Here is a 27,070-nt window from a genome sequence, read left to right as displayed (position 1 = left end):
CTTTTCATCTTAACAGGGAAGGAGAGCTTTGGAGTCAAGAACTAGGGTATTTGAGGAGAGGAGAGCAACAGGGTTGTAAGAAAGAAGTTCTTCCTGCCACCAGAACTCAGGAAATATTGACTATCCTGAGCTCTAAGCACCTCCTGCCTGAATTTCAGTGAGGGAAGAGTTGGTCCACAAGCTTCAGACCCGGAAAGGTCCTTGGGCTCATCTTCCGGTGTGAGGCATTCATTGGCTTCTTTTGTGCCCGCCCCCTCGACCTCTGCTCCCTTGCCGTGCCGTATGATTGGTCGCCTGTGTTCCGCCGGCGCTTCATTGGCTCTTCTCGCTCGCTCTCCATCCCAGCCCCTGCACGGGTTTCCATCTCCCAGCAGAAGGCGCAGCCATGAATCCGTTATTCGGCCCCAACCTCTTCCTCCTACAGCAGGAGCAGCAGGGCCTGGCTGGGCCCCTGGGGGATCCCCTTGGAAGTGACCACTTCACCGGGGGAGGGGACTTGCCCACAGCGCCGCTTGCCCCCGCTGGCCCCTCAGCCTACTCGCCGCCGGGCCCTGGCCCGGGCCCGTCACCCCCTGCCGCCATGGCACTCCGCAACGACCTGGGCTCCAACATCAATGTGCTCAAGACCCTGAACCTCCGGTTCCGATGTTTCCTGGCCAAGGTGCACGAGCTGGAGCGCCGGAACCGGCTGCTGGAGAAGCAGCTGCAGCAGGCGTTGGAGGAGGGTAAGCAGGGCCGTCGGGGCCTGGCTCGCCGCGACCAGGCCGTGCAAACTGGCTTCATCAGTCCCATCCGGCCCCTGGGTCTGCCCCTGGGCGCCCGGCCGGCCGCGGTCTGCCCCCCGTCGGCGCGAGTGCTGGGCTCGCCCGCGCGCTCACCAGCCGGTCCCCTCGCGCCCTCCTCGGCCTGCCACTCGTCGCCCTCCACCTCCACCTCCACTGCCTTCTCCTCGTCGGCCCGTTTCATGCCCGGCACAATCTGGTCCTTCTCGCACGCCCGCCGGCTGGGGCCAGGACTGGAGCCCACGCTGGTGCAAGGGCCTGGCCTGTCGTGGGTGCACCCTGATGGGGTGGGCGTCCAGATCGACACCATCACCCCGGAGATCCGCGCACTCTACAACGTGTTGGCCAAAGTGAAGCGGGAGCGGGATGAGTACAAGAGGAGGTAGGGACCGGGAAGGTGGGGATAGGGCTCAGTGTCATGACACTTACAAGGGGTCTGTGAATTGTGGGTTCCCAGACCAGGGCAGTGGAGGCCCAAGAATCACTATGAATAGTATAACAGTAGTTTATTGCCTTGTATGAGGAGCTTTGGAAGGAATTAGATTCAGTGAGCCTAGAATCCACAGAGAATGCAGAAGTCAGACTCGTGACAAGAAGCATACTAGGAACAGAACACTGGAAAATTCATATTTTTCTCCTGGCATATCTCCCTGTCTCATGCAGGCTACAGTTGGTTCAGATGACTGTGTTAATTATAAAGGTTTTTGAGATACTACACGGACACCATTTGAGAGGGTATTGCATGTGGGGTCTGATTGCCTTACAATCTTCAGTTCTTGAGTTGGAAGATAAATTCCACCCACTGATCAAAAGTAGGAGGCAAAGAATATAGCTTTAAATTGGTAGTTTAATTAAGTGAAATTGGAAGGGGCAGAGGCTCACTGAGGGAAGGTCTGCACCCTTCATTGTGATCCTGTTACTATCCAGGGTTTCCCCAAGGAATGTTCATGGAAACCAGGTTCCATACAAAAGGTTCCAAAGACCCCAAGGCATTGCTTGGAGCAGGTTAAAAAAAATGGGAAAAGGAAGAGTAAAGGGAATTCCATAAGGTAAGGGCAAGGGATTGGTAGTTGCCATAGGGCTGGTGGTGAACTCTGGTGAAGGAAGTATGAGCAGAGTAAGCAAAGGGACTGAGTAAGGAAAAGTTAGAATATGGACACACCCTACAGCTGTAAGACAACTCAGGGCACGCCTAGTGTGTTCTGAGGATGAAGATTTGGCTTTCTGAGAGGAACCCTGCCCCAGTAGGGTAGTACAGGGATGAGGGGAAGGGAGGTGATGCCACAGTGTTGGCTGTATACTAGTTGGATTCCTTAGATGGTTGGTAACCAGGCTGATGCAACAGGAGCATAGGCTGAGCCAGTACTTTGGTTGGGGACTCCACTCCCTTCTGAGCTATTGGGGCTCCTTGTGGGCAGGTTGGGGGACTACCTTTGTTGCCCAGTGTAGCAGGAATTGTCATATGGTTTAGGTCTGGGTAAGGAGTGGCTGAATGTTCTGGGAAATTACCATTGGGTCTGGGGCTGACTTTCAGGGACTGGGAACCTGCTGGAGTCTACCATATCACAGATCAGCAGACTTTCTGAGGTTGTCCTGCTTCAGTTGGCTTCATTAGTTGTTGTCCATGTTATTATTGTCCTTGGGGGTTTCAGTTGTCCTAAAACCATCATGCAGGTGCCACCCAGAACCAGCCTGCTCCTGCCCTTGCAGGAGTTAATTAACACAGTCACCCATCAGTGGAACATGGACAGTTCTGGACTACATCCATTACCACAGAACAACTGCTCTTCTCAGGGGCGTATTTTTTTTTTTTTTTTTATAACTGAAAAAGTATTTGTCTTTGGTCCAGCTGTCCAGGGCAGCAAAGAGTTATTCCTTGGGGATTGATTAGCTCATCATTTTGCAGCGTGTTGCTGTGCAGAGGGCCTCATAGCTAGAATTGTATGGTACGTGACACGGGCAGTACTCATTCTTCCACCCCAGATCCCCTGCCCTCATTCTGGTCTCTTTATAGCAACACTGTACCTCCTGTCTTTAGTGCAGAAGGCATGGGGATAGCTTTAGTATTAAACTGGGATGAAGCCAAGGCCTCCTGGGCTCTATTTTCAGTTCCCCTGCCTTATTTGACCTTTCTCCTGGGCCTCAGTTTTTCCAATACAGGAATGCCCCCTGCTTCAGATCAAGGCTACAATCTATTTGTAGGAGAAATATGTGATAAATGCAGAATATACAAAAATTGCTCCGATCCTACCCACAGTAAGAGAAGCTTGTAAAAGATATTTGAATGGAGGTCAAAAAGTCTGGCTCAAAAGCAAATAGAATCCTAGCAAGCTTCCAGATGATTCATTTTTCAGACTTCTTACCTTTTGAGACTTCATTAATCTTCATCTTTTTTTGTTTGTTAATTTATTTATTTTTATGTGGTGCTAAGGATCGAACTTAGTGCCTCGCACATGCTAGGCAAATGCCCCACCACTGAGCTGCAGCCCCAGCCCCTAATCTTCATCTTTAATTAACTTCTTTACTTGTTTCCACCTGAGTTTTTTGAATTCACTGTCAAACAGTACATCTTGTCCTCCTTGATACATTCTGTCCAGGGTTGCCGGTCCCTGTAAATCTTGCTAGCTTTCTCTAGGGATTCATGGATGCCGGGCACATAAGGATGTTAACTCCCACGCCTTCATGTTGCAAATGAAGAATCCAGAAAAGATAAGGGTCTTATATAAGAAAATAAATAGCCTGATGTTATCAGGGCTCTTCAATGCCAGAGCAAAAGGAGAAGGACATGTGAGGGGCTAGCGAGGAAAGCCAGGAGCTGGGCTGCATGGTGAACCAGCAGGGTGGTGGCCAGGCTGACTGCCTATTCTGCCAACCCAACTGGGAGGGGCAGCCGAGGTGATGCAGGAGTTATTATTAGGCATACTGCAGTGCGGTTATGATGTGGAACACAGGCAAGCAAGGAGACACTGGACCAGAGAGGGCAAGAAAGCAGAAACGATGGAGGGAAGGGATAGGAAGGGCTCACTCCTGACTACAGAAATAGTTCTCTGGGATTTTAGTGTCCTTGCTGTCCTCTTGGCTGTTCCTCACCTTCTTCTTTTCTTCTTCTTCTTCTTCTTCTTTTTTTTAAATATATTTTTAGTTGATGATGGACCTTTATTTTACTTATTTATATGTGGTCCTGAGAATTGAACCCAGTGCCTCACACGTGCCAGGCAGGCTCTCTACCACTGAACTACAACCCCAGCTCATCACCTTCTTTCTTATGTTGAGGTTTTTCTCAGTGCAGTTTGCCACCTTTCTCAGACTAAAAGAAGGCTTTTCAGATTGTGTCAAGAAGTAATGAGTTTATATGAACAGGATTTGAGATATGTTGCTATTCCAACCAATTCTGTGGGGTTTTGAACTGACAGGGCCAAATCCTAGTGCTGGCCTCCATTCCACTTCTGTCTCTGTGATGGAATAAGACATGTAGTCCTAGGAAGTGCCTTCATGCCCTGCCCTGTGGCCAGGAGTGTCTTCCACCCTCCTTATGGTCTTCCTCTGACTTCTGGGTAATGGGAGGTGCTACTTCTGGCTTTCATTCCCCCACTGCCGAGGTACAGGTTTGGGTGTATGGTAATCATTGACTTCTCACGTCCACTGCTTGTGTGCTACTGGGAGACTTTGAGCTTCAGGGCCAGCCCTGTCATCTCTCTGTGGCTTCCTTCCAGGGGTTTTGGGTGGGGGAAGAACTTGAGTATCTCCCACCAGGCTCCTGAGCAGCTCTGTTGATATAGCCTGTGTCCCGCAGATGCTTTCACAGGGTTAAAAGGTCCCACAGGAGGCAGGGCAGCGGGCTAGACGAGCTCTGTTCTGGTGCGGGCAGGAGGCAGGAGACCGGATCTGTGCCACTGAAGGTGGGAGACAGGGCTGGGTGGGCCTGGTGGTCTGGTGTGGGCAGGAGGTGGGTGATGAGGCTGGCTAGACAGCTGGGGAGCTGGGGCCCCCTGGGGATCGCCCTGCAAGGAGTCAGAGCAGGGGCAGATACTCTTAACCATAGTTTCTGGTGTGCGGCCTGGAGGTTCTGGGAAGGCAGCTGGTGAGCTTGGTCCTTGCCAGGAAATGTGGAGCTGCCTGACAGCTGCAGCTGGCCACCAACTGACTAGCTACACATTCCTGTAAATCCCCATGTAGGGGTCCAGACCTGGGGTCTGAGCCAGAGAGGCTGGGAGAGGGAACTGTAGGGGCAGGAGGGACTCTGAACCTATGTTTTCTGTCTCTTCCCAATATCTGTCAGGTGGGAAGAGGAATACACAGTGCGGATACAGCTGCAGGAGCGAGTTTCTGAGCTCCAGGAGGTGAGGGTGGCTACCCAACTGCTACTGCTTCCCTCAACCTGGTGCCATTTCCTTGTCCCTTCTTGTTGTCTTTACCCTTTTCTCTTATTGGCAGTACACTAATGTTCAGTGTTTCCTCTCTACCATAGGAAGCCCAAGAGGCTGATGCCTGCCAAGAGGAGCTAGCCATGAAGGTGGAACAGTTGAAAGCTGAGTTGGTCGTTTTCAAGGGGCTCATGAGTAATGTGAGTTCGGCCTGTCACATTTGAACCCTGCTGGGATACTCAGGCAGCTGGAACCAGGAAGGGTGACCTTACTGGCCTGTTGCTGCCCCGTCTGCCATTCCTCCCCTCACTTTGCTGTCCCTCTGGCTTTCCCGGGCCTTGATACCCTCTAATTAGATACAAAGATACAAAGAAGGAACAAAAGCCTTACATCCTGTCAGAGAGGCAGGATGGCCTGGTCATTTCTGGAGTTTGTTGGTAGTAAGTGTGAGCACAGCCTCTGGAGCCAGCTTGCCTGGGTTCTGATGTTGGCTCTACACCTTGTCAGTGGTGTGGCTGTGAGTCAGTTCCTTTACCTCCAAGTCCTCCTCAGCCTCCATAGCTTCATCCGTGGAATGGAGAAAATAAAAGTGTATGCTTTGCAGGATTATCATGAAGGTTTCAATGTATTTGGGACAGTATCTGGCATATGCTTAAATGCTAAATGAGCATAGCTGTTATTACAGTACTTTCTCCACTCCACCCTTTCTTTCTTTCTTTCTTTTTTCAGTATTAATGATTGAACCCAGGATCTTGTACATGTTATTCAAGTGTTCTACCACTGAGTTACACCTTAGCCCTTTTTGTTTTTATTTTGAGATGGGGTCTTGCTAAGTTGCCCAGGCTGGCCTCAAACTTATTTGAACCCATGGCCCTGTATATGCTTGGCAAGTGCTCTGAGCTATACCACTGAGCTATATCCTCAGCCGGTCAAACTTGTGGTTCTCTTGCTTTAGCCTCCTGGGATTGCAGGTGTGTGCCACCATGCTTGGCACCTTCTTCACTTATAATTCCCAATGGTCTCCTTTCCCTCTGGTAATGTAAGTTCCAGGAGGGTTAGGACTATGATTGATTCCAGGGAATCCCTGTCTGTACCAGATTCTGGGCCATGCCCTTCAGAGAGCTCATTTGACCAGAAAGCCAGTCACATGATGGTCCCAGTGTATGCCATGAGGAGGGGCCCCCTGGAAAAGGGTGTTCTGCCCAGGGGTTAAGAAAGAACTTCATGGACAATGGTGTGATGACAAGGGTGAGGCTTTTGCCAAGCCACTAGGGGTACTTGCTACCTCCTCACTGTTCCTTATGTTCTCTGGACAGAACCTGTCAGAGCTGGACACCAAAATCCAGGAAAAGGCCATGAAGGTAGATATGGACATCTGCCGCCGCATTGACATCACCGCCAAACTGTGTGATGTGGCTCAGCAGCGCAACTGTGAGGACATGATTCAGATGTTCCAGGTGAGGGGCCAGGCTATCATCAGCCAGTAGGATGGGGTGGGCAGATGAAAGAGCTTCCATTGTGGCTGGCCTGTAGCTCAGGCTCTGCCCCCTTCCTGGGGAGCCTTGTCCTAGTACCAGGGCCCTCAGTGGGACTAAGCTGGGGGGCAAGGGACAGCCTCAGGAGAGGTTTTGGAAGCTGTCTCTAACGCCATCTCCCCCCTCCCTCTCTCTCTCTCTCCTCTGTCTGCTTCTCTCCTCTCTCTTCCTTTCATCTTCTTTCTTGCTTTCTCCATAGAAGAAGCTGGTTAGTTTGCTTTCATGCAAGTTTATTAATGTCCCAGTCCCAGTCTCTGAACCACACAGGTCCTTTGGCCATTGATTTTGACCCAATAGGCTCTTCAGCACAGATTTCTTCTTCCCTTTCTGTTTTCCTTGCTCTTCTCGTTTTCGATCTCTTTTTCTCTTTACTTCATTTCTTTCTCTCTTTTTTCCCACTGGCCTTCTAGCTCTGGATGCGAGTCAAGTTCTCCTTTGTAAATACTAAATCCTCATCCTCTTTGCAGCTTAAATCTTTATTTTTATTTGTTTATTTTGTAGTACTGGGGATTACACCCATATACCCCGCCCCCAGACCAAAACTTTTTTTTTTTTTATTTGAGTCATTTCATCAGGAAGTTTTTAGTTTTTAGAAAAAAAAAATAGTTCTTCTTTAGCCATTAGACACATCTCAACGTGTTCACAACAAGCCATTTCTGTCCTTATCTTACTGCTCTATTTTCTCTATTTCTTCTTTTTCCTTCTCAGTCTTCAGGCTTGCCCCATCTGTGTGTGTCTGCCTGTCTCTTGGCGACTCTCTGTTTCTGTTCCTGTCATTGTAACTGTGTCTTTTCTCTGTCTGCCCCACCCTTCCTTTCCTGCTGGTTCGTGCTGCTCCTCCTGTCCCGCCCCCTGCCCGCTGCCTGGCCTCCCCCTCCTGCCCTTTCTCCTCATGCACCCGGCCTCGTCTCTGTAGTCTCTGCACTTGTCTCCCATTAAGGTCCCATCCATGGGGGGGCGGAAGCGGGAGCGCAAGGCTGCTGTCGAGGAGGACACCTCCCTGTTGGAGAGTGATGGGCCCCGCCAGCCCGATGGGGATGAGGAGGAAAGCACAGCCCTCAGCATCAACGAGGAGATGCAGCGCATGCTCAACCAGCTGTGAGTCCTTCAGGCCTGTCCTTATCCTTGCCCCCACACCAGAACCATCCCGAGGCCGGAGCTCCCCACAGGCTCCTTTTCTGGACAAGGCCCCACTGCCCTTGACACACGGGTTCCCTGTCTCTAGGAGGGAGTATGATTTTGAGGACGACTGTGACAGCCTGACTTGGGAGGAGACTGAGGAGACCCTGCTGCTGTGGGAGGATTTCTCAGGCTATGCCATGGCAGCCGCAGAGGCCCAGGGAGAGGTAACCACCCCTCCCGGCCTCAGGGCCCCTCAGCTGTGCCTTTCCTGATGCCCTGCCTCTTCCTTTCCTCATTCCTCGCTCTACTCCCTTTGTGGCCTTCATCCTTTCCCTGTGTCTCCCCTCTTCCTTTATCCTTTTCTTTCCTCTTTCCAGTCTCCTCTAACCTGACTTTCTCTCTCTCCCTGCCTTGACCCTGTGGAATGCTCTCCATCCCATCCTTACCTGGTTGGCCTCCCCTTGCTTCCCCTTTTCCTCCAGCAGCAGGAAGACAGCCTGGAGAAGGTGATTAAAGATACTGAGTCCTTGTTTAAAACCCGGGAAAAAGAATATCAGGAAACCATTGACCAGATAGAGGTAAGGACATGCAGGGCCTGTGCTCCAGGGATTTGCAGGGCTGCAGGTGTGTGTGGGGGGTCCCTCAATGTGGGCCTTAGAGTCCAGAGACTTCACTTTCTGTTATCTCTTGGCTGTGGTACCTCTGGTGGGTCCTTGAGATCTCATGCTCTGGAGGCGGACATGTGGGTTCAAACCTTGGCTCTATCACTTTTTACCACTCAACTTTGAACAAGATACTTGTTCTCTTTGAGCCTGTTTTCTTTGTCAAATGGGGATCCAAATAATCCTACCCCCACAGGGTGGTTTGGAAGAATAAATGAAGCAGTTAATCCACACATGGAACTCAGGGCAGTATCTGCTGTCGTGAGGACACCACAATGGCCTTTGATTTGGTTATCATCAGCACTGTCAATGCCGTAGCACTCAGAGATGGCCCTTCTGCCTCCTCCTCCATCATTCCATAGCCCTGGGGACCCCTTTAGAGATGGTTGTTGAAGCTGGTGCTTTAAGTAAGATTCCAACTTTCAAGATGGATTGTGGTGCCACAGGATGGAGGTTGCCATTCTGTAGAGGAGAATGATTGGATGGGACTCCCACGAGCGTCCTGTCCAAGTGTGTAATGGCCCTTGCCTGGATACTGCGGTGGGGCAAGACAGTAGACTTCCAGCTCAACCTCTCTTCAAGTCCTTGTGGCATGTCATTCCTGTTGTGCTCACTCTGCCTGCATTTTGAGAAGGAAGTTGAGAAATTGTTTTCCTACATCCTCATTCTTTCACTACACATCAAACAGTCCTGATTCTTGAAGTAAAAATAAAAATTTTTTTTTCAGCTTTTATTTTTGGCCCAGGCAGAAAAATGCTGCTTGAAAGTCACAGCCAGAGTTTTGCTACTAACTAAGGCCATGGTGGGGAGAACTGATCTCCACTCTTCTGAGTATGCCTTGCTATTTCTTCCTTCTCTCCCTACCTCTTTTGGATGATAGGCTTCAACATATCCAACCAGGCAGGGGTCTTATTGCAGTGATCTGCAGCTGCCATCTGTTTGGCTGGACCCTTAACCAGAAGTGTCTAGTTGAAAATATGACCTAGTGAGAAAGAGAAGAGTATCCTAAGAGAAGCATGCCTTTTAAGCTGTTCCTGAGTCATCTTACAGCAGAAGGACAGGAGGGGCGAGTCTGGGGAGGCTGACTTGGTGGCTTTGGTTGCAGTGTTGCCCCTGGTGATCCACCTATAGCTTCTGGAGTGCCTTTATCTTTGCAGCCTTTGATCTCAGGGCCAGTTTCATTATTTGATGGTAAAGCCAGGGCCCAGGATGGTGGGTGGGAGGGAGTTTTTTCTTCTGTACCCTCTGGCTTTCTCCACCTGTCTCATCCTTACCACCCCTACCCCCCTGCCTCTGGTCACACACACCTATTGTGGAGATTGATTGTTATTTATTTATTTATTTATTTTTAGTTGTCAATGGACCTTAGAGGGACATACAAAAATGTAGAGACTACTTCTAGCAGTGCTAGCCTTGTATTTTGGTAGAATATTTTTGTTTCACCTCCTTCTTCCTTGTTCCCTTCCCTTCCTTCTTCCCTCCCTTTCTTGTGATGGATTTTAGCCTCTGCCTCGGCTTCCTGAGGAGGAAGAGTTGGGTAGAGGTGGCAGCTGATCTGAAGGAGAGTTTTGGCATCATGTTTTCTTCCTTGGTGGAACAGTTAGTACATCTTGCTCCTCTTGCTACTCTGCCTTTCATGCCATCCTCACTAGGGCTTCCAACCCACTAGCCACCATCTCACCCCAAATGGCACTCTCTGCTGTCCCTTTTGTCTGGCCCTGTGACCCATTTCCTCCTTTCTTCCAGTTCTCATCCTCTTTTCATCCAACTCAGATTAGTATGGGTGGCTTCTGCTCTGTGCAAATCACATTCTTCACGGGCCCTTTCCTTCTCTTTCTCTTTGCTCTCCAACAGTCAAGCCAATCACCTCCAAGAAGTTTGATTCCTGTCCCCTTCTGCCCCCCCCCCCGGCCTTTGTACCCCAAACAAAGGCAGCCAGATTGTCTCTGGCCCAGATTCTTCTCTGCTTGGCCCCACCTCTCACTCTGTCTTACAGTCAGATTCTGTCTGCACATTTGAGTTCTGGGAAGAAGACCATCTTCCCTTGATTCCAAGCCTCTCATTTTCCCACTTAGAATGATTCTGAAGTCAGGTTATATCTTATAATTGGTAGGACATTCAGTGTGGCAGTCTTTTTCTTTTCAGTGTCTGGAAATAAGAGAGAAATAAAGTAAGGAGGAGAAAATGGTAAGAGAATTGAGCCTCTGAATAAATAGCACACTCAGGTTTTCCTCCTATTTGTTGTGAATCTTACAGATACTTCACTGAGTTGATTAATTCTCATTGAGGGAGTGCTGGACACACAGACATGAGTAAAACCCTTGAAAGCCCTCAAAGGAGCTACAAGTTAGTAAGGGAGGTTGGCTAGAGCCAGCATCACACAGGAAATGTGGGGTGAGCTGAGCTCTGTGGGAACCCCAGGGAGGGAACAAGGGCATCCACAGGTGGCTGCCCCAGTTTAGAATGTTGATCTCTATTCCTGCCCATGTTGACATCCTTTTCTCTTTGCTCATATCTATCTTTTAAAAGCATGGAGGCCTGGCTGAGGTTGTGGCTCATTGGTAGAGTGCTTGCTTCACATGTGTGAGGCACTGGGTTTGATTCTCAGCACTGCCTATAAATAAATGAATAAAATAAAGTTCAACAACTACTAAAAAATAAAAATAAAAAAAAAGAAGAAGAAGAATGTAGGCCTACAACAGATACCCTTGTGTTTTTCTGTAAGCAGAGATTTCTGAGAAAAGGATTGTTTGGGGGTGGGTGGAATACTGTTTGGTGATAGAGCACTTGCCTAGCATTTGTGTGTGAGGCCCTGGGTTCCATCTCCTGCACCATGGGAAAAAAAAAAAGAAAAAAGTTCTGAGGAAACTATTGTATAGTTTGGTGCTTTCTCTCTCCATCTGATTTTTTTTTTTTTTTAGAGCGAGTGAGAGAGGAGAGAGAGAGAGAGAGAGAATTTTTTTAATATTTATTTTTTAGTTCTCGGCGGACACAACATCTTTGTTGGTATGTGGTGCTGAGGATCGAACCCGGGCCGCACGCATGCCAGGCAAGCGCGCTACCACTTGAGCCACATCCCCAGCCCTTCATCTGATTTTTAATTTTTTAAAAGTGGTTGAGGGCTGGGGATGTGGCTCAAGCGGTAGCGCGCTCACCTGGCATGCGTGCGGCCCGGGTTCGATCCTCAGCACCACATACAAAGATGTTGTGTCCACTGAAAACTAAAAAATAAATATTAAAAATAAATAAATAAATAAAAGTGGTTGAATCATTCTCTGTCTTTAAAAAAAATTTATTTTTGTAGTTGTAGATGGAAGAATGCCTTTATTTTATTTGTTTTTGTGTGGTGCTGAGGATTGAACCCAGTGCCTCATGTATGCCAGGCAAGCTCTCTGCCACAGCGCTACAGCTACAGCCCTATCTGATTTCTTTTTAAATCTGAGCCTTCAACCATGGCTTCCTGGATCCCTGGTCCAGCTGGTGCTCTTAGCATGTTAGCCTCCTGATCAAGGGAGCAGAGGTACTATTTATTGCCCTGGGCCTGCTAACTCTGGTGGCCCTGTCTTGCCCCATCACAGCTGGAATTGGCGACAGCGAAGAACGACATGAACCGGCACCTGCATGAGTACATGGAGATGTGCAGCATGAAGCGGGGCCTGGATGTGCAGATGGAGACCTGCCGCCGGCTCATCACCCAGTCTGGAGACCGGTAAGGGCCTGCTTGGAGTGTAGGGCCTGCCTGCTCTTCTGAGTACCTGCCTTCCAGGGTGATGCAGGAAAGGAGTGGGGGAGCAGAGCCTTCTGACCAGCAGGCCCTTGGGTAGTACCTACTTTTTTTTTTTAAATACCTTTATTTATTTATTTTTATGTGGTGTTGATTATCAAACCCACTGTCTCACATATGCTAGGCAAGTGCTCTACCACTGATCTACAACTGCAGCCCAGTATCTGGTTACTTTTGATGTGGGGCTGTCTTTTGCGAGTCTCCTGGTATATCTGGCCCAGACGGACAGCTTTTTCTTCCTCCCTTCAGTACCATCACCTCTAGGGGTTTCACTGGTTAGACACAGCTTAAAAACTAGCAAGGAACACAGAGGGATGTGAGGTGGCAGAATTTTACCTAAGGTCAAAGCCACGATTTGTGCATTTGATTGACCCTGTCTGTATAAGTTATGCCTTACAAAAGAGTAAATTTTAACAAACCATAAAAATTCTACAAATAAGCTGGGTGCACTGGTGTTTATCTGTAGTCCCAGTGACTCCAGAGACTGAGGTAGAAGATTGCTTGAACCTAGGAGTTTGAGGACAGTTTGGGCAACATAGTAAGACACTGTCTCAGAAAAACAAAACAAAAATGTCAAACAAATTACAGGGCTAGGGATGTGGCTTAGTAGAACACTTGCCTAGCATGCATGAGACTTTGGGTTGAATTCTCAGCACAATGAAAACAAAACAAATTACACATATACATAAAGCGGGGTACTTAAGGTTAGTATACTCAGTTGGCGTCTCTTATTTTTTTTAAGGTTTGAATTATATGCATACATATATATCTCAGGTGACATCTCTTATGCTGTGACTTCAGACATTTCTGACTGCTGAAACTCTCAGAGCCCGTAAGATAAAAAGCAGGGACCATTTCCCCCATCAGGGCAGTGTGGGAGAGGATTCTTTCTCTCCTCCCCACATCCCTTGCCCTGAATCCATCCTTAACCCAATGGTCCCCTGCCCTCACCAAAGGATAAGTCCCTGGGAAAAGGCATACCAGCCCCATCAGGCCTTCTGTTTGCCCCAAGATAACAACTGGCGTTTTCTTCTAGAAAGTCTCCTGCTTTCACTGCGGTCCCGCTTAGCGACCCGCCGCCACCGCCAAGCGAGACTGAGGACTCCGATCGCGATGTCTCATCTGATAGCTCCATGAGATAGGGACCACCTCCATCTTGGCTCCCCTGTGCCCCATCCTGCCAGAAGCTCAACGAGGCCCAAAGCTGGGAATTCATGGAGGGGAAAACCATTTGTACTACCACACCAAACCTGGCCCTGGGGCCTGTGTTGCTCCTCTCTCGGGCTTCCTCCCTTGGTTCTTGGCCTCCCTAGAGTTCTGGGATGTTGGGGGCTAGGCTTGGCCCTGCCCTTCCTGGGCAGCTCCCACTGCAGATGGGGCTCTCCTGCCTTCATGCGTGGTGTCTGCTACTTCCCCATCTTTAAAAGGCCAAGAGTGCTCATGGCCTTTCACCTTTTCTATTGTGTAAGGAATGTGAATGTGGGACCTTCAACTCTGGGATCTAGAGCCCGCTGTCTTTGATTTTGTACTGGTGCTAACTGGCCCAGGCACTGGTATGAAGTGGATTCAGCTAGAAGTTCCCTAAAGGATTGTGCAACACATGCAGTTAGACAGGACTTCCCTTCCTGGTATGGATAGAGGGAGGTGATACTGGATAGGTACTCTGTCCTGCTGTCCATGTTCTCATGGCTGTCCACCTGCCAACTGTAGTGTATGTGACTGTAACCTTCCCTCACAGAGGGAGGCACGGTGCATTAAAGGGGCCTTTATGCCCTGGACTGGGTGAATTACCCTGAAGAAAGATAGCTCTTATCTCCTGGTCTCTGCTGAGTGACAGGAAAAAAAAAAAAAAAAAAAAAAGTGAAGCAGCTCTATGTGCCTGGGTTCAGGGTCTATTTCAAGTGTTGGCTGAAGATGTGCCTCTTCCTTGTCTCATTCACCAAAACCAACAGGCTGATATTGTCTGACTTGGAAAAGCTTGAGAAGTGGAGAGATTCAATTCTGAATACCTCAGAGGCTGTGCTGGCATTTGAATGGAGTCTTTAATAATAATCAAAGTGGAGAATATTTATTGAACACTTTCATGTCACCAATTCAAGCCCTTTAACTATAGAATCTGAGTTCTGTATTGTTTTTTCATCTCAATTTCACAAAATGATGTACAGGAAGTTACAAGTAACTTGCCCAAATAGAGCCTCCAAGTGGCAGAGCTAGTTCACCAGCTCCCAGCCTGTGTTACTACCCACTAAAAGCTAGAGGAGGTAAAACCTTGTTTTACTGACATTTTAATCATGTTTAGTTTTACCTAAAAAGACCTAAGCTGAGGGATGCAATCATAGCCTCATCTTGCAGCTATTCACACATGAAGGTATGAGTAGAAGAACTAGAATTGCATGCGGGAGTCTCCATGCAGCCTACTACATACTTCACAAGCCTGTCAACCAGTCAGGCTCATATACACAACTCCAAAGTCCTGACATCAATATTACCTTTCCTAAGGGTACCTGAAAGAATAACTGAAGGCTGGGGGTGCCTAGCATGGGTAAGGCCAAGTTCAATCCCCAGCACCACCAAAAAAAGAAAAGTAAAAATAACTTTCTAACAGAGGTAGCCAGGTGAAGGGCCTTTCAATATTCAGTTTGCTTCATGTAGCACCCAGAGGGAAAATGTAAATGAGGAAGGCATATATATGTAATAATAAGGATAGTTGGATGCTGCTGTGGCACCTGTAATTGCAATGACCCTGAGGGATAAGATAGGAGGATTGGGAGTTCAAAGCCAGCCTCAGGGAAAGTGAGGCTGCTAAGCAACTCAATTTCTAAATAAAATACAAAACGGGGCTGGGAATATGGCTCAGTGGTTGAATGCGTGCTTTTGAGTTCAATCTCAGGCACTTCCCCACCCCAAAGGATAAAGGTCAGGTCCCACTCCACACACATTCCCATGACCACAGAACAGACAGGTGGCTGGGTGCAGTGAACTTTATTGATGGTATGTGACAATAAGGCTCCCCAAGCCCCTCCCCTTCTTCAGGAGATCTAGGATGGAAATTGGGAAGGGGGGAGATTCTCAGTGAGTTGAGGGACTGAGTTAGGGGCAGGGACTCCCCAGCAGCTGAGGGCCTCTCTCTTCTTGTGTTCTTGCTGGGGCAGGTGGTCCAGGGACTCTTACTCCTTGGAGGCCATGTGGACCATAAGGTCCACCACCCTGTTGCTGTAGCCAAATTCATTATCATACCTAGAAAGTGAATAAGTTGTTAAGAGCCATTTTTCTGAGCCAGCCACCAGGTCAATTTCAAAGTCTGTTCCCTCCACCCAGGTTACATACCAGGAAATGAGCTTAACAAAGTGGTCGTTGAGGGCAATGCCGGCCCCAGCATCAAAAGTGGAAGAGTGGGTATCACTATTAAAGTCGCAGGAGACAACCTGGGGAAAGAAGAGAGCTAAGTATGATCCACCTGTTTAATAGGGCAATTCCCTGTCCTATCAGACCAGTACCTGGTCCTCCGTGTAGCCCAAGATGCCCTTGAGGGGGCCCTCTGATGCCTGCTTCACCACCTTCTTGATGTCATCGTATTTGGCCTAATGAGGTAAAAATAAGATGGATGTTCATTTTCCAAAATCACCACTGTTTTACCAGACAAAATCTCAGTCTACCACGTTTCCAACCCAAACGTACAGCTTTCTCCAGGCGGCAGGTCAGATCCACAACTGACACATTGGGAGTGGGCACACGGAAGGCCATGCCAGTGAGCTTCCTGTAGACAGGGGGAAGCACTGTCAGCTCCAGGTGCTCCTGACCCCCTCCCCTCTATTCCCCCAGGTACAGCAAAGCCTTACCCATTCAGTTCAGGGATGACCTTGCCCACAGCCTTGGCAGCACCAGTGGATGCAGGGATGATATTCTGGGCAGCCCCACGGCCATCACGCCACAGTTTCCCAGAGGGGCCATCCACAGTCTTCTGAGTAGCAGTGATGGCATGGACTGTGGTCTGGAAAAATGGAAGCGCTAATGAGGCCCCTCTGAGTACCCATCACACCAGCCCTCACTCAGCCTCCTTCCTCCACCTTGGGAGGGATTGAGGGATAGATTTGAACCAGTCCCTTAAAACCCCTAGTCTTGGAGCAAGAACTAAGTATGGAGAAGGATCCAGCGATCCAGCCCTGAGTGAGAATTAATCAGCTCAGGTCTCATTTCCCATCATCCACATACCATGAGTCCTTCCACAATGCCAAAGTTGTCATGGATGACCTTGGCCAGGGGGGCTAAGCAGTTGGTGGTACAGGAGGCATTGCTGGGAAGAGAGGAAAAGTCAGGGAGGGCATGCACACAGCTTACCCTCAGCCCTGCCTGCCATTTCCCCAATGCCCTCTGCTGTCCTCACCTTACAATCTTGAGGGAGTTGTCATACTTCTCATGGTTCACGCCCATCACAAACATGGGGGCATCAGCAGAAGGTGCAGAGATGATGACCCTTTTGGCACCACCCTTCAAATGAGCCTATAATCAAAGGGGTTGGTTACAAATGTAGGTTCTGCTTTTTTTTTTTCCTGGTTAAGACAGATTCCCTCATGCTTCTAGCTACAAATTCAGGGTCAACTCTCCTCCTATTTAGCCTTCTATCCACTTACCCCGGCTTTCTCCATGGTAGTGAAGACACCAGTGGACTCCACAACATATTCAGCACCAGCATCACCCCATTTGATGTTGGCGGGATCTCGCCTAGGAGAGAGGTAATAGGACGAAGTTCAGGCATGTGATGTACCATGTACCTGAGGTAGGTACTCTATCCTAGTTACCTCCCCAAAGCAAAAATCCCCTGATCCTGCTCTGTGCAAAATAGGCAAGGAAACAAAATACAATCTCTTGTTTTGTCTTCCACACTTACTCCTGGAAGATGGAGATGGACTTTCCGTTGATAACAAGCTTCCCGTTCTCAGCCTTGACTGTGCCATGGAATTTACCATGGGTAGAATCGTACTGGAACATGTAAACCTGGGGAACAAGTTGAGGGCATTAATACAGTTGCCTTAAGCATGCTGCTCCTCCCACCACCTGCAAGGGCAGCACCCACCATGTAGTTGAGGTCAATGAAGGGGTCATTGATAGCGACAATATCCACTTTGCCAGAGTTGAAAGCAGCCCTGGTGACCAGGCGCCCAATACGGCCAAATCTGAGGTGAGAAGCAAGAAAGTATGAGTAGGGAATTATTGTGGATAGGGAATAGATATGCTGATTCATCCTCTTCCAGAAAAAATAGTTATCCGTAGGTATGTATGGGGAATTGATTCTGGAAAAGGATCCTCCCCCATATCAAGATCTGTGGATGCTCAAATCCTTTACATAGAATGATGCAGTATTTGCATATAATCTTCAATCCTCCTACATACTTTAAATCACCCCTAGGTTAACTTTTAATACCTAAACAATACCTACACATAATTTCATTTATGTGGATTCAGTTAGTACTCAGTGGACAGGAATTTCAAGTTTTGTTCTTTGGAACTTTTATCTAATTATTTCCCCTGTGTTCTTTTCCATCAAGTTGGTTGATGTGGAACCCTCAGACATGAGCAGCCAACTGAACATAATTCTACCCCCCATCCCCCAAAATACTAAGAGGTTTAATTTTATCTTCCTTGAGCAAGTCTGCCAGGCTGATCTGGCTTTCCAGCATGGTCATAAAGTGAAGGCTCCTTTCCTGCCCAGGAGATAACTAAGCTTGAAGACTTGCCCACCCCCCAGTCATCTCAAATCCTTCAAGAAGTGCTAATGTAGGACAATGCCACCCACAGCATGGGTACAAGGCTTGGCACATGGCATTTATCATTCCTGCTTCCCATTCCCTGGGAAGGCTTATTTCTGCCTGGCCTGGATTCAGGCTACACCCTCTGTGCAGAAAAGACTTGTATACTCAGCATCACCAAGCTCAAAGGGCAGGAGTAAAGGTCAGACAGAATCTAACTGGACAGGGTATAAGTCCACCCCTTCTCCAAGTCCCTCCTACAAAAGGGCGAGGTTAAGGTAAAGATATGGAAAAAACCAGTTGGTCTTCAAGCACTCTAATCCCAAGTCTCTAATTTGCTAAACTACCTGCCCTTCCTAGCTAAAATCAGCATTGGGAGCAATGGAAGGGGGTGGAGGAGAGCAGAAGCCCAGGCTCCCACCTACAGAAAGGTCAGGCAGCTATATTTAACTCAGATCAGGGTGGAGTGGGGAGATCTAGTTTCTGGAAGATGGAATGGGAAGAAGGGCAGGATTCTCAAGACTCGGACACCTAATACCCCCCAGTGACCTTTATAGTGGCCTTTAGGGTTAGGTCAGCAGCTAGGCTGCCAGAGCAAAAAAGGCAGCGAGCGCTGAGCCAGTGCAAGGGAAGGGGCTGCTGTTATGGGAGCCATTTTGTGGTGTAAATTTTCTTTTCTAACCACGGTGACTCAGCTCCCCCAGTCTGGCACTAAGCCATAGCTACCACACCTCTGGGGTAAGGAGGACAACAGGGTCTCCCTGAACCCACTTCTTTGATTCATCAGAGAATTGTCTAGAAGCAGCATCAGGCCTGAGAAAAATTTGGCTTGATGCTTGAGGCTGTGTTGTGAGGTTCCGGTTCTTTTTGAGCGCCAAGAAAGGGGGAAAGCCTTGCATCACCTGGTTTACCGGATAAAGGAGACTCCACCCTACTAAGGGAGGAGTGAGAGGTTAGTCACAGGCAAGGGCGGACACAGTAGCCAAGGAAGGTTTCCTAACGGTGGTTCATTCATTTCCTTCCCCGTTGCAACATGGCGGGCCAGTGGCCACAAGTAAAACTGATGATGCGCAAGCCTTGCAGCTAGCATCCCAGGGTGGCCGCCGGGAGGGAGAAGGATGTGGGGGGAGGGGCTCTTCCCCGACACGTGACCCACAGGGCGCGAAAGGAAAGAAAAGAAGCCCCAGCCAGGGGATTAGGGGATGGGTCCCGAGTGAGAATAGGAAAGCCTCCCATTTGCCCGAGGTGGTGGAGTGAAAGGCAAAGGTTCCCCAGCTACGAGCTGGGGATAGGAGCCCCAGCCCGAGCCCACACTTGGTCTGCGCGCTGACCTTGAGCTCTCCTTGGGGTGAGGGCGCTACCCACCCACCTCGCCAGGCGATTTCAAAGCCCCTGGCCTCGGCTACTTGCAGATGCAATTTCTGTGGGGGCGGCTGCAGCCCGGGGCCCCACCCTAGCCCAGCCTCTAACTTACCCGTTCACTCCGACCTTCACCATCGTGTCTCAGAGATGCGACTGCGAGGGGAAGAAAGGAAAGCATCAGCGCAGTCCACGCGGCGCCGGGTTCCGGGCCGCTGACCCTCCCTCCCCTCCCCCCAGGGCCTCCATGTCCACTTCGCGCCTCCTCACGTCCTCCTGCCACTGCAATGCGGAGGCCCCACCCGACCCAGCTCGGTTCAGCCCCGCATCAAAGCCGCTAAAACCCTGGACCGCACACACTCCCTCTCCCGGGTTCTGATCATCCCGAGCCGCTCGCTAGTAGCTGCTTTTCGTTTTCACCTGGCACTGCACGAGACGGGAAGAAGTGGCTGCCTGTCGAACGGGGAGGAGCAGAGAGCGGCGGCGGAGGTTGCAATCCCCCTTTATAGGAACAGGAGTGGGGGGGGTGGGAGCTGGTGACGCGAGCCCCGCCCCCCGTCCGGCTGGCCCAGTCGCTGCCCAAGGGCGCTGAGGCCTGAGCTACGTGCGTCCGTAAAACCAAGAGTAGCCGGGCCACTCCCCCCCCCTTTTTTTTTATCGGCCCGCCCCGTTCTTGAAACGTGCACGCACCAAACGTGTGGGCTCCGGACGGAGAGGGGGAAGGGACTGAGATTGACCCGTTCGGGAGGTGACCTGTGATTGATTCTCAGGATGGGACTGAGGGTATGTAGAAGACAGTGGACTTGAGGACGCGGCTCTAGTGCTCGCGGAGGACATCTAGGAGTCAGGGATGTTAAAGTTGCGGCACAGTCGAAACGGGAGGACTTTGGGAACTGGAAGGGTGGGGAATTAAAGCCGGAGCTCGGGAGTGCTCGCGGCTTTCCCTTTCTCATTCTTTCAAAGGCTGTGAGGCGGGAAAGTTGAGGATCTTCTTCTCTAGGCTCTTCGGTAATGATACAGGAACAGCTGAAAACAAGGCCCTGGAGGAGCGCGGGCGCCTCCTGGGGGGGCGGGGGCTTCCTAGGCTCCACTTCCCCCTCCCCATCTCTTGCTCATGGCCTCTCTGGATTGGGGGCCTGGGCTGGGGACAAGGCAGTAGGGGCCTGGAGAGGGAGGAGTATGAGGGGGAGGTTCCTGCACAGAAGGTCACTACGTCCTGAGGCCCTGGCAGCCTGGAAACCTGATAATTGGGGCAGACAAACCAGTCTCTGTCTGCACCAGCTTCTCTCACCAGGCCTGGGTTGGGGCCCCATGGGGAGGACGGCATCACTGGGGCAGGGCTGGAGGAGACTCAGAGACCTCCCACAGAACTGCTCCTGGGAACCTGAGGGCTGCGCCACCCACACTAGGAGACAGTGCTCCTTTCATCCACAGTAGCCCAGGGCAGAAGAGCAGAACGTGAGGGTGGAAGTCCCTCCCCTATCCTAGTACGTGCTGGCCGGCCAGGGAGCCAGGAACTCCCTCCACTGGCTGCCCCTGCGGATGTTGGGGGCAGGGTGAGTCCAGAGAGGTAGGGGTGTGTGAGAAGGGGTCTCAGGCACGTGGTAGGACAGGTGCCTAGCCCCTTCCCACAAACGGGAGGGAATGATAGGAATCCATTTCTCTCTTAGAAGGGTAGAGATCCTGGACAGGGCCAGGTTTGTGAACTGTGTGAGGCTGGAAGGAATGAGGACTGGAAGGGGGTGGGGTGGGATGGGCGCGGCTCATCAGCTGGTGCAGGGCAGGGGGATCCAGGGTGGCTTTGCTAGGCCAGCGAAATCTGAGACCAGCCCCCTGCCCTTCTAGCTAAAAGCCTGTGGCTAAGTTTAGCTAGCCCAATGATAACCTTTGCTTAAAAGGCAGGGAGCATGCAGTGCTGCACCCCGACTCCAGCCCCAGTTCCTTGCCTTTCTGGGAGGGCCCTCCCTTCTTGAGGCCCCAGAACCAAGGCTGTGTCCATGCCTGGCAGCCACCTGCATGGCCAGTGCCCAGGCTTTTCATGAGCAGCAAGAGCAGGCCAAGTGGGCACAGGATGAGGAGGGGTGGGCGGAGGCTGCAGTGCCTGAGTGGTGGGGGAAGCAGCCCACAGCACCCCTGAGGAGACTGCTTCCTTCCAGCAGAGGCCCACAAAGGAACGTTAACCCTTTCCCCCCCAAAGGCCTCAGAGTCCTTCCATGCTTCTGTCCAAAGTGTGATTGTGAAGTATCATCTTCCCTTTTGCCTCATGTTTGTCATTTCTCATTACTGTTCCCTGAACCCCACCCCAAAAAAGGTGGAGAGCTCAGTGCCCATGGAGTGCTACTGGTGCACTGTGCTGTTGTCATGACAGCAAAGACAGGAATGTGGTCATGACAACAGGCTTACTGCCTCTGGTTCCAGATGACTCAGCAGAAATAAGACTGGGGCGCTAGAGAAGAATGGGCAGGCTTCAAGGACACCATGAATAGTGTGGCCTCCACCTAAAGGGCTAGACCTACTGCACACCTGGTAACATAGTAAGGAACCCCTGGTAGGCACACCTTGTCTCTATAGAGCTGGAGGGGATCAACCAGGCCAGGCCAGTAGCTAGTCTTCAGGGATGGGAATGGGACAGGGCAGGGAATATGGAGGAAATCAACCTTTAGTCTAGAGCAGGGTTTCTCAGCCTGAGCACTATTGACATTTTAGGTCAAATAAATCTGTCTTTTGGGCTGTACGATGTTTACCAACATCCCTGGTCTTTACTCATTGGAGGCTGTGACAGTCTCTAGGCATTGTCAAAAGTCTGTTGTTCCCCACCCCCCATGCTGAGAAGCACTAATTTAGAGCCTAGAAACTGCGTAATTCTCCACAGCGGGGCCATCTTGTCACTTGTGCAGGTGAAGGGGAGCACGAAGCTCATCAGAGATTTGGAGACCAGCACCAGATTACCTGAATCTGGGTTAATGTAAAGATGAAACAAAGACAAGGGCTGGGGTTGTGACTCAGTGGTATAGAGTGCTCGCCTAGCCCATGTGAGGCCCTGGGATCAATACTGGGCAACACATAAAAATAAATAAAATAAAAGTATTGTGTCCAACTTAAAAAAAAAAAGACCCAAAGATAAGTTTAGGACAGAAATGTCTAAAAAGTATGTAAAAGCATTTATTCATTAGAATACAAGGAGACTGGCAAACATCTATTGCAAAGTGAAAGCAGGTCAACCCAATTCAGGCAGGCTAGCTTAGAGAAATGCCTTGAATTTTAAAGATCATTTTTGTATTAAAAAAAAACAAGGTGACAGGCAAACAATACTATACAGAGATAAGAGAACTGGGATTCAAGATCATCCCAGAGGATACCCTGCACAGCAGGGATGAGAACAGGTAATCTGACTTCTTAGGATCTGTGCCTGAGAGTGGATGCTCTGCGGAGGGGGGTTGTTTTCTTGGGTGTCTCATCTTCTGTCATCTCTGCTGAAAGCTCTATTCAAAGGATTGGAGGAATAAAAAGAGCTGAATCACAAAGATGGTGAAAAATAGATCTCAGAGAACAAATATGACAGCTCCACACCACACTGTAGAGATAAATCCAAACTGCAGAGAGGAAGACATCATGGGGCAGTGGGGCAAAGAGAATCTATACCCAGTTGTGCCCTACAACAGGGATCCCATCAAAAGTAGCCATCCAAGATGGGGCATCATACCTTCCTCACTGGACTCATCGCTTGAAAAGACAACCTTGGGTTTCTTTTTCGAAGTGCGCTGCTGAGTTTTTGGAAGTTGGCGAGTAGTTCGCCGAGGCTTGGGTGTTACAAAGTCACTGTCCGAGGAGGCAGAGGCCAAGCGCTGCTTCCTAGGGACTAAAAGACAAGGAGATGTGATTAAAAGAAAGGTAACTGCTGCTTGTGGGCTTCCCACTGTGAGGCTGTGTCCCATACCAGAAGATTGTTTCCTGGCTGATGGGGCTCTCTGGCTACCTCCTTGGCCAATCTCAAGCTCCTCTATTCCATCTGATCCTCTGGTGTGATAGGCCCGAAGCTTCTGCTCAAATTCATCTATTATAGCCTGGCAAGGAAAAAAGGAGATAAACAGCAAGTCTGGAGACATTGTTATTCTATGATTGAAAAGACAGAGTGATGAAAGATGTGGAAGAATGGCAAATTTTTACTGCGAAGCTAAAGAAGTCAATTTGAAAAGGCTAGATGCTATTTGACTCCAACTTTTTGACATTCTAGAAAAGGCAAAACCATGGAGGACATAAAAAGATCAGTGCTTGCTAGGAATTGGGAGGGAGGAGGGGGGAATAGATAGAACCCAGGAAATGTTCAGGGCAAACTATTCTAATGTAATAATGGGCACGTGTCATTATATTTAGTAATGCTAATCTAAACTATGAACTTTGGGTGATGATTTGTTAATGTGGTTACTAATTCAATCATGTCACTCATGTATGTCAATATAGATTGTAACAAATGTACCACTCTGGTGCAGGAAATTGAGAATGGGGAAAGGTTGTGTGTGTGGAGATGGGTATATGGGAACTCTGACTCACCGTTCAGTTTTGCTTTGAATTTAAAACTACTCTAAAAAAGAAAGTCTATTATAAAAAAGAAGAAAAGAAAGAAAAAGAAGAATTGAAGACAGAAAGATTGGATCTTAACCTATTGTGGTAATACATCCTTAACCCCAATGACTTGGGAGGCTGAGACAGGAGGATCACAAGTTTGAGGCCAATCTAGGCAAATTAATAAGCCCGTGTGTCAAAATAAAATAAAAATAATTGGGAATATAGCTCAGTACTAGATTGCCCTTGGATTCAATCCCTAGTTTCAAAAAAATAAAACAAAATTAAAAAAAAAATCTATTCTCAAATCATCTTGGTAACATAGTTATAGTGAAGCTGGGGATAAGTCATACAATAGTGTGAGCACAAGAGCCTCAGAACACTGCCTAGGGAGAGCAACCCCTATTAAACTGTGCTGCTTACCTTGCCCTCTGGCTTGGCCCCTCGCCGCAATTTGCCTACAATGGACAAAAGAGCTCCGAAGATGGACTCATCTGACAGTTTATCTCCAAAGCAGTCAAAATTGTCCATCATCTTGCGTAGGCCTCGCTCTGTGATGGGAAGCTGTGACATGCAGTAGGCCAGGTCCCGGTACTGTCGCTCAGTTCTGCAGATGGGAAAGGCTTTGTGAGCAATAGCTCACAAAGGGTTATCCTTCATAGGTCTCCCTTGGTCCCAGGTATATCACTGGTAGTTCTTTCCCCCATGTGGCTATTGTCAACACAAAGATCTTTCAGGAAAGGCAATGTACCGAGCTGTGCGGAACCGCTGACATAGCTTCTCTACCAAGCTCTCGGTCTGCTTGTCCTTGGTGATGTAGGAGAGAAGCTGCCTGCAGAAGGGGAAGTGAGGATGTGGGATCAGCCAAGAGCACCTCCAACCTCATCCTCTAAGACCTATGCTGGACCCTCACCTAGCACCAGACTTCTCTGTCTTTGCTCAATAGAAGAATGTTCTTGGTCATGGCCCTCTAATTGCCTCACTGCTCCTTGTGTTCTCTCCCAGACATTAGAGAACCCACTCCCCAGGAATTTTTATTGTGAATAGAAATTAACAAGAAAAGTTGTCATTTGTGAGTACTAATGTGTGCCTTCCACAATGTTAAGAATAGTAGATTATTCAGTATTCTCAAGAACTATGAGAAATTTTTGGAGGAGAAAATAGAAGTCAAATTATTGCTGAAGGTCATACAGCTAAAAAGCAGCAGCTCTAGGGTAGAGGTGTAGCTCAGTAGCTGAGGGCTGGCCAGGGATGTGAGACCATGGGTTCATCCTCAAGTGCTGCCAAATGAATGAATGATTAAAACTGAAATGGAATTCAAATTTAAGTATGTCTGATTCCTAAGCCTATGTGCTAGTGAAAAATGTGCTCCAAGGCCCATGGAACAGTACTTCATGATGGTGTGGAAAGGCTCTTCCTCCACTCCACCCTCAGGGTCTGACAGGCGGCTGATGATATCTGGAAGGAGATTATAGATGGCGTTGCCCTATAGAGGAGAAAGAATTGTGCTAAAGGGATGAGGTAACCTACATACTCCCTCTGCAGCCCCACGTTGCCTCTCCACTTCTCACCTTGTGAGAAAGCTCATTGAAGAAGTTCTTGGCCAAGGCAGCAATCTGAGGCTCACGGTCAATGAGTAGCACAGCCATCTCGCTCACCTGCCCCTTCACTTTCACCATGTCCTTTAAGATCAAGTGTGTCATCACCAGGCCTGCTGTCTTCCGCACTTGTGGAGCTGGGTCCCTGAGGCTAGGAATGAAATCTCAAGTCATTGGGACCCAGACCTCTGAGCTATACCCTAAAATCAGTAGGAAAGCTTCTCAGCAGGGATCCATTACCCTCAGAATGCCATGCTAGAAGCAGTTAGAATGCTGTCTACAATTGAAAACTGTAGTTAGGGCAAAAGACAAAACTTGTAGCTAAGGCATTGCATTGAAGCTTCAATTCCCTTAGAGTCACACTTAGCCAGGGGCCTGTACAGTTAAGTATCAAGTAGAAGGTAATGTCAAAGACTAGGGAAATATAGTCTTAGTGACTCTCAAACTAGCATATCGGACTCCAGGAACAAGCAGGGACTACTCAAAGGTGAGAGATTTCTTACCGAGCATATAGATGAGGTGTCCAAGGATCCACCAAGTTGGGAAAGCGGATGGCCAGATCCCCAGTAGCAATCATGAGGTTAGACCGGACAATGGGGAGTGAAGACTTTTCTAGCATGGTGAATAGAAGACGAAGCTGGGAGTCACAGAAAGTAGCGCTAGTGGCAAGGAGAAGAACATCAGAGAAGCCATCTCATCTCCATCCTCTTTGAGGCAGTATCAACTGAGGGCCTACCTGATCATGCAGAACTTTCCAAGGGCAAGTGAAGCAGCTGCAGAAAGGTCTGGGTTGCCATAGAGACCAGGGTTGTTGCAGACTTTAAGCAAAAGTGGAACAAAGGCAGCCAGGATCTGTTTGCCTGTTGGAAGAATACTCTATGTTTGGGATGGGTTATTTTTTATTTTTTTTTTTGATACTGGGGATTGAACTCAGGGGCACTCAACCATTGAGCCACATCCCCAGCCTTATTTTGTATTTTATTTAAAGACAGGGTCTCACTGAATTGCTTAGCGCCTTGCTGTTGCTGAGGCTGGCTTTCAACTTGTGATCCTCCTTTCTCAGCCTCCCGAGCTGCTGGGATTACAGGCATGTGCCATGGTGCCTGGCAAGGGATGGGTTATCTTAACTGGGGAGATCACCTAGCAATTTTTCTTACCGTCCAACAGTTCCATCTCACAGATGCTACGGATTAACTCTGCCTCTGTATCATCAGCGGTGGCACCCACCAATCCCAGCTCCTCCTCCATGGTGGTCTCAGAGCTTGAATTCTAATGGGAAAGATCATGGTGATATGATCATGGGTGACCAAAGACATCATATTATAGTTAATATTTCATTTTGCATGAACAGATCTGAGGAAAGGTGATGTCTACAAAACCATTCATAGAATTGCCAAATGTTTGTGTGTGTAAAGATAAAGCTTTTCTTTTTTTGTACTGGGGATTGAACACAGGGACACTTAACCACTGAACCACATCCCCAGCCCGATTTTTTGTATTTTATTTAGAGACTGGGTCTCGCTGAGTTGTTTACTGCCTAAGCTGCTAAGGCTG

General features: G+C 49.0%; 3 protein-coding genes and 2 long non-coding RNA genes across 11 annotated transcripts in view; 2 read left to right on the top strand and 3 right to left on the bottom strand.

Moving 5' to 3' along the window:
• The first annotated feature begins 353 nt into the window (after window positions 1–353).
• IFFO1 (intermediate filament family orphan 1) lies at window positions 354–15,486 on the top strand. Of its 7 annotated transcripts, none has more exons than XM_081310984.1 (10): window positions 354–1,164; window positions 5,062–5,122; window positions 5,251–5,346; window positions 6,463–6,603; window positions 7,598–7,779; window positions 7,907–8,027; window positions 8,286–8,381; window positions 12,044–12,174; window positions 12,992–13,081; window positions 13,290–15,486. In XM_081310984.1, the coding sequence occupies exons 1-9, from the start codon at window positions 386–388 to the stop codon at window positions 13,065–13,067; spliced, it is 1,683 nt and encodes a 560-aa protein (XP_081167110.1). In that variant the 5' UTR covers window positions 354–385; the 3' UTR covers window positions 13,068–13,081; window positions 13,290–15,486. The 7 variants fall into 7 exon arrangements, with proteins under 7 accessions (XP_081167110.1, XP_081167109.1, XP_081167106.1 ...); XM_081310983.1 differs by having other exon boundaries at window positions 13,286–15,486; XM_081310980.1 differs by lacking the exon at window positions 12,992–13,081.
• On the bottom strand, window positions 9,792–12,037 carry LOC308658392. The gene is made up of 2 exons (XR_014024161.1): window positions 11,621–12,037; window positions 9,792–10,613 (listed from the first exon to the last, which is right to left on the bottom strand). It is a non-coding gene; the product is annotated as an uncharacterized lncRNA (long non-coding RNA).
• On the bottom strand, window positions 15,216–19,892 carry GAPDH (glyceraldehyde-3-phosphate dehydrogenase). The gene is made up of 12 exons (XM_081310985.1): window positions 19,776–19,892; window positions 19,471–19,511; window positions 17,324–17,423; window positions 17,138–17,244; window positions 16,881–16,971; window positions 16,634–16,749; window positions 16,462–16,543; window positions 16,089–16,240; window positions 15,928–16,006; window positions 15,747–15,830; window positions 15,577–15,674; window positions 15,216–15,486 (listed from the first exon to the last, which is right to left on the bottom strand). The coding sequence occupies exons 2-12, from the start codon at window positions 19,491–19,493 to the stop codon at window positions 15,417–15,419; spliced, it is 1,002 nt and encodes a 333-aa protein (XP_081167111.1). The 5' UTR covers window positions 19,494–19,511; window positions 19,776–19,892; the 3' UTR covers window positions 15,216–15,416.
• A 133-nt stretch (window positions 19,893–20,025) lies between these two features.
• Window positions 20,026–27,070, top strand: part of LOC308658391 — a 9,184-nt gene continuing 2,139 nt past the window's right edge. Inside the window, exon 1 of the long non-coding RNA XR_014024160.1 lies at window positions 20,026–20,138. This is a non-coding gene — a long non-coding RNA (uncharacterized lncRNA). The remainder of the gene's footprint in view (window positions 20,139–27,070) is intronic.
• The window catches only part of NCAPD2 (non-SMC condensin I complex subunit D2), a 27,345-nt gene continuing 21,250 nt past the window's right edge, over window positions 20,976–27,070 (bottom strand). The window contains exons 23-32 of the mRNA XM_081310977.1: window positions 26,674–26,785; window positions 26,253–26,376; window positions 26,020–26,175; window positions 25,490–25,667; window positions 25,310–25,404; window positions 24,670–24,750; window positions 24,342–24,525; window positions 23,293–23,419; window positions 23,059–23,214; window positions 20,976–22,837 (exon numbers count right to left, since the gene is read on the bottom strand). Of these exons, the coding sequence (XP_081167103.1) occupies window positions 22,752–22,837; window positions 23,059–23,214; window positions 23,293–23,419; window positions 24,342–24,525; window positions 24,670–24,750; window positions 25,310–25,404; window positions 25,490–25,667; window positions 26,020–26,175; window positions 26,253–26,376; window positions 26,674–26,785 (1,299 nt within the window). The 3' untranslated portion in view covers window positions 20,976–22,751. The remainder of the gene's footprint in view (window positions 22,838–23,058; window positions 23,215–23,292; window positions 23,420–24,341; window positions 24,526–24,669; window positions 24,751–25,309; window positions 25,405–25,489; window positions 25,668–26,019; window positions 26,176–26,252; window positions 26,377–26,673; window positions 26,786–27,070) is intronic.

Source organism: Spermophilus citellus (assembly GCF_964194105.1).
Source record: "Spermophilus citellus genome assembly, chromosome: 10".
Taxonomy (NCBI): Eukaryota; Metazoa; Chordata; class Mammalia; order Rodentia; family Sciuridae; genus Spermophilus; species Spermophilus citellus.
The sequence above is the reverse complement of the archived record's forward strand: the minus strand, read 5'-3'. Positions and strand labels throughout refer to the sequence as shown.